At 50.6% G+C, this 6,461-nt stretch overlaps 1 protein-coding gene across 1 annotated transcript; it reads left to right on the top strand.

Annotated features, from left to right (window-relative positions):
* The first annotated feature begins 4,078 nt into the window (after positions 1-4,078).
* H310_11950 (hypothetical protein) lies at positions 4,079-6,220 on the top strand. The gene has a single exon (XM_008878834.1). The coding sequence runs from the start codon at positions 4,140-4,142 to the stop codon at positions 5,964-5,966; it is 1,827 nt and encodes a 608-aa protein (XP_008877056.1). The 5' UTR covers positions 4,079-4,139; the 3' UTR covers positions 5,967-6,220.
* Positions 6,221-6,461: the final 241 nt, after the last annotated feature.

The raw sequence follows: 6,461 nt of genomic DNA, 5'->3' as shown, positions 1-6,461 counted from the left end.
ACACGTTCGAGGTTGGACTGTCGTAGGATTGTGAGATCATGACGACGACCTTCAATGGGACCGTACGCGTGGGAAATGATGCCATCCGGCGTACTGTAACTAACGTCTGGAACTTGACAGCATTGCGGCGCTTTTGTCCATTAAACACACAACGTTGTCGTTCGTCGCCACCCGGCCGGCAACATTCGCGAACAGCCCCATCAATGAAGGCCCATGCGTTTTGAAACTCGCCACCCTTGGCCACAATAGCTCGACTGAAATCAGTCAGCCAGTTTCGAGCTGATTCTGTCGCGGTCTAAAACGATGATGTCAGCAAAATTGCTTTCTACGTGATCCAGCACATGCAGGAAGATGATGCACAACCCGCTGCGTGTACGTCCGAACATGGCGATTAGGTCGGACCACCGGTCGGGGACGGCAAAACGACGGAGAAGGATGCAAAGAGCCTCAACAGCTTAGCATGTTGATCGTTCGGCAGTGATAACTCGAGAAGGGATCCGCAGAGAATTTGCCAGTGTTCGCAGTGTTGCTTTCGCAAAACGAAACTTCTCAACGCAGTCGGCTTTGGTGAAAGTGTCCAACGTGAATCTCACATTAGGAATGGTTAGGTAGGCTTGTCTTGTACTACGGCAAAGTAGGCAAAGCTTGAGTCGGAGATGCACACGAGAACGGTGGATGAGGCGGTGGTGGTGCGGTTGCATTTTGAACAACGGTGCTTGTTTGAACACCAATGCATTCTACAGACTTGCTAAACTGGAATTCATCAGACTTTGCGCTTCAGACTTCAACGAGATCGAACGAAGTTCAAAGTCTGTAAACTGGTGAATTTTCGGACTTGCTAAAACTCTCTAATATATGTACTAGTCAAACATTCACTTCTACTGCTCAAAGTATAACGTTTTGAAGTATTCCAGTCAATGAAGGCGGGAACGGCGGGGTCCTCTGGTACGCCATCGACTGCGCAACTCTGGGGTCTTGTACAGCGAGTGTCGTACATTGCCCAGACGAGGTCGTGCAACAATTGGTGTGCCAAGCACCAACTCACGATGGAGTTGAGTGTGCGCGGGGTGGAACGAATGGTTATAATTTTCCCTCAACGTTTCTTACTGGTCAAAACATGACTTGCAATATGATTTTATATAAAGTCTCCAAAGAAGTTTACCCCCAACAAACAGACTTAAGAGAACAAGCAGCGAAGAAAAAGATCAGCGAGCAAGATGATAAGGTTTCAAGACAAGAACTCGATAAGACCATTTAATGATAACACACCATTACATAGAACATCGAATGTCCGAAAATAGGCTGCGGAGCAATTCATCTACCATTTCCACATCACGACGATCCGACGTATTCTGAAGGACGAACGCACTTTTGGAACATATAACATACAAACCTAGTCAACAATGTCCCGATACAATTTATACCGCCCATACAATCCTGAGTCCGACAAAACAGTTGCTGAATAGATAATATTGTGCTTTTTGGCCAAATTTTCCAATGTTGGGCCAATCGTGAAACCGCCGAAAAATATCCGAAGCATTTTGATTGGCTAATGCTTCAGTCATTTTGTGCGGTTGTGGCATGGAACAAGCGGCAACAAGGCAGCACGCCCACCCGAACACGGTCTACCATTGCCTGTACGCAATCTACAGCTTCGGGTACAGCTGAGCAGAGCTTGCACGTGTGTACAACAAGACTTGTCGCGTTGCCCCAATGATCTCTTGACGATTGGCTGAACAACGAGTTGATACAGAGAGGGCGTAGATGCCGGTGTGTGCTCTGGGCATGGTGAAACTTGTGCACGTGCTCTGTCCTGGCGCACAGGAGTTGTAGCCGCTTCCTTTTCCTCGTTGTCAATGTCTGTGTCCACGCTCGTTCTGAGGGCGGAACTTTCGAAGGACTGTCAAATTCCTCTTAAATATAATATGTTTATCATATATAACAGGTTCGGCGGTTCTCTGACGGTTGATTTAACCAACCGCCGAAGGACATTTTGAGTAGAAAGCACAATATCAGCAAATGAAAAGAGCTCCTGCGTCTCGGGAGAACTCATTACCAACGCTGGTAGCAAGATCGCCGAGAGAATGAGCCAAAGCTGGCGTGTCGAATTCTCCTATGGACGGCTTTGCCGCATGAAGCTGCGCAACAACCCGCGAATGTACCGACTTCACAGGAAGGCCGCTTCTGCCAATCCCCTCGACGTCTTCAGTGAAAGAGAAGCGATCGAGCAAATCGCAAGCTTGTACACATCCAGGACACCTACATTGAGGATGAGACTGGTGTTTTAAAATGTACAGCTAAGAAAAACCTTGTCATGCTACATTCAGAAGCATCAAGTATCGTACCAGTTCGCTGCTGTACGTACTAGTATTGCTAAAGGATGTTTGACAATGCATCAGTTTAGATCGTTTTATTGAATGCACTGCTACAGTGACGCCTCGATTTTTGCACGCGTCGGAAATGAATAACCTCTCTGAATTAATGCTAGACAGCTTTGCAAATTTCTTAAGGTCCAGGTATTTGAAATTCAAATTTGGTGCCCAAACAGCCGCAATGTCATCAGGTGGGAAGCGATTGACCTTGTAAACAAAAAGATACACTGCGTATCTTCTACAATGGCCAGCCACATGGGTCCGTGACATTTCACCAATTAGCCACGTGGCCGATATACAATTCGGATGCTTGATCCACTCCAGTACAGTTGGCGCATCCTTAAGGACCCCAGGGAAGCGTAATCATGCAACATTGACAATAGGCCATGTACCGCCGATCAAACTTAAAACCACCAAACATCCCGAGCTCGACAAACAACTGGTCAAGAGGGTGGACGCTGCAAACACAAATAATATATGCATAACCGGGCCAATATTCAAGCGAAAAGCGCTACGCCTAGCCATAAGCCTTGGCATCAGCCAGTTCAAAGGGTCGCAATGTTGGCTACAAAACTTCCAAAGGCGCCACAACCTGTGGGTACATCGTTTCCACGGAGTAGGTGCTTCCCTTGACCCTTTGGTTGCCAAGTCGGGTCGCGACGATTTGCTGCTCAAGGCAGAGTTCTAACATGCGAGCGACATTTACAACATCGACGAGATGGGGAAAATACAAGGCCCAGCCGAAGACATCAATGTACAGTAAGCCCATATATGATCTGAAGAAAGACAAGAGTAGAATCTCTGTCGCCCTGACACCCAACGCTGAAGGAACACTAAGCTACCTCCTTTCTTTATCGATAAGTCCCAGAAACCTCGTTGCGTTGGTAGCCTCTCGGCGAGCGAGTTGAGCCAATATTATCGAAACAATCGCAAGGCATGGATGACAATTGAGCTCTTATCTGAATGGATCAACTGAACTGGATAGAACATTTCTACTACTCCTGGAGAATGCCTCCTCGCACCAAGTTGTTCGGGCCGACATCAGCAACATTCGCGTGTCGATGCTGCCACCCAACTCCACCTCCTCGCTGCAGCCCATGAACGCCGGAATAATCGCCGCATTCAAAGCATACTACAAGAAACGCCAACTTACCCATACGATTCAAATTGTCGACAACATTACCTCAGGTGGCGCCGTGACTGACAAGCAAAGGAAGAATCCGTATGCCTGCAATGTGCTGCAGGCGATGCGTTGGGCAACAGAGGCGTGGGATGAAGTCTCACTATCAACGATTAGAAACTGTTGGGCGCGTACAGGCATCCTACCTCAAAGGTCGTTGATGGCTGATCTTGAGACGTTCCGTGTCGGCTCTTCCATGTCTGTGTGCTTTTTGATGTCGTAGCTAGAACTTGTAAATTTGACATTTGTCTGAAACGATTGAATTTGATACCATTTATACTTGATGAATTACCCATCGTGCAAAAATCGAGGCATCACTGTACTAACGTGGGAAGGACGTTTATCACGCACGACACATGGTTCACAACAATTTGTACCATTAACGTCACAATGTGGAGGCTTGGACTTCGGTCGGATGCTATTAAAAATGAAACTTATCGATTTAATGTCAAATATATAGGCTATAAATTGATGTTAGGGTTTCAGGATCCACATTCTGTGCTGGAAGGTTTCGACATTCGAAGGACTTGCACCGATCGTCAAAGTGGCCGTGAACACCTCCATCATCGCTGGTTGAGGTGCGCAGCATGTCGATCGCATTTGCCACGGAATGCATCATGCTCTTTCTGTTCACGGGGGCCCTACTCCACTACTACAAGGATCCACATGTGGGCTACCTTGTCTACAGCTTTGTCTTCATGAGCTGGTACGCTGGCTTCCTCGGTCTCTTGATGCTGCCTGTGGACATTTCGGCAACATTAGCGGCTAGGATCGGCGCGTCGTCCCAGCCACTGCATGTCCACACGTCCCTCTTGACAGGGTGGAAAGTCCTGTATTGGTTGACATTTATGTTCAGTTGGGTAGTTCTGCCCGTGCTGATTGAGTACAGCCAGAGCGGCGCGTTCACGCCCCAACAAAAGCTCCATGCGTCCATTCGGTACCTCCTCCGGCACTACGCGATTCTTCTCGCGGCGGGCGTCGCACTTGTCATGTACCTAATTGTGGTCGACCACTTGACGTTGTCTGGCATTGTCGGCCTTGCCATGACGGTGGCCAACACGTATGGGCTGTTGTGGCTCATTGGACTTCTCGGATACGGAGTCGTCAACGTCCCGCGAAACGTGTGGCGTACTGCAAATCCGCACGACCGTCTGCGGCGTATTTACTTTCGAGCCATCCAGATCCACGACGACCGAGTTGAGGCCATGTTCACTTACGACGACGTCATCCGCGATGTCCAAGACTTGATGCGGCGCTTCCAAGCCATTGAACAGTCCACGATCATCTTGACGCCGGACATGCAGCACATCAAACAATGCTTGCGCCACGTCGCCGCCACATTAGGCCACGACGGCGGCGTTGCAGACGATGACCTCGAGACCGGTTCGTCAAAGCGAGCAAGCCGACGCTCTAAGCACGCACTGCGCCCTCCGTCCTCGTCCTCGAAGATGCTTGTTCTCGAGGATACTTCGTTGCCATCGGAAGCCGACGTGATCTTGCTCCACGGACGGGTCAAGCGCATTCTGGCTGACCTTCGACGGTGTGAACAGGCGTGGCAGGATGTGTGTTGGTCTGCACAACGATTAATCCAATGGATCGATCAGACTGAGCAACTCCACGCGAGCGGAGCACCAACGCCGTCGACAACCCGTCCGATGTCAGTGACCGAGTGGTTTTCGTCGTGGACGGCGCATGCGATGTGGACCTATGCGATCGGCGCCGCGACAGCTTGCTGTGTCTTTGGCTCGGCGATCGTTTTGTGGAGCGAAGTGTTTATGGGTGCTAGCCCTCGATGGTCTCCACTGGGCCAGTTGCTCGCTGCCGCTGCCACTTCGTCAGAACCTCCGACATCCGGCGCGTTGAGTGTCCAACTTGTGCTCCTGGCGCTCCTCACTTACATGGGGACGTGTGTGTATCAAAGTTTGTTTTCGATCCGCGGATTCGGACGTGTCGCGCTCCATGGCGCGCACAATTCGACCGAGCTCAGCCTCCTCACGGCCGCGATCCAGCAGTGCCGCCTCCAGTTCTCGCTCGGCTACAACTTTTGCCTCCTCTTGAATCGACACGATCTCACCGACTACGCTTCGTTCCACACGCTCTTCACCGATATGCGCGTCATTCACTTCTTCGGCACCGACTTTAACGTTTACTTGCCAATGTGCATGGTCGTGGTGGCAGCGACCACGATGTGGCATGGCTACGCGCGGCTGGTCAAGTCCATGGGCCTCGACCAGTACGAGGAGCTCATGCCTGGACACATCGAGCATGAAGCGAAGGTCCATCAAGGCGACGTCCTGGTTCAGAAAGGCATTGAAAAGTACACGAAGATGAAAGCCAAGATGGAAAAAGAAGCTGCCGAGCGGGTCGGCGGTGCCAAGGGCCATGGACTCTCACAAGCGCTCTTGGACGAGTGACGACAGTACACTCATTATCCATGTATGAAGGACGATGTAGACCATGCCGCGCCAGGCAATTTGTGTGTCCACGACGGACTTGTCGTCGGTGCTACAAGCAGCGTCGACGCTGGAGGTGGACGCATCGCTTGGCTTCGTGCCGCTCTAAAACTCGTTCGAAGAGCACTTCGTTTAGGTTTTTCATTTCGACGACGCCATCATCAGGTCGACCAGCGCGCAAATGGCCCTTGTGCGGAGGAGGTTTTCATGCACAGTGAGTTCAACATTGCCGTACACACGTCCGTCGCTCTTGGCTCGATGGAAGCAAGAGGCCGTTTATGAGGGTGCGTCGCAGTCGCGAACTTTGAACTAGCGTGGACATGGTCTATGGGCGAGAAGAAGGCGCGGCGGCGAGAATTGTCTGTTCACCGATATGCGCGTCATTCACTTCTTCGGCACCGACTTTAACGTTTACCTGCCAATGTGCATGGTCGTGGTGGCAGCGACCACGATGTG

This window comes from Aphanomyces invadans (assembly GCF_000520115.1).
Source record: "Aphanomyces invadans strain NJM9701 unplaced genomic scaffold supercont1.35, whole genome shotgun sequence".
Classification (NCBI taxonomy): domain Eukaryota; phylum Oomycota; class Saprolegniomycetes; order Saprolegniales; family Verrucalvaceae; genus Aphanomyces; species Aphanomyces invadans.
This window is presented reverse-complemented; position numbering and strand designations above follow the sequence as displayed.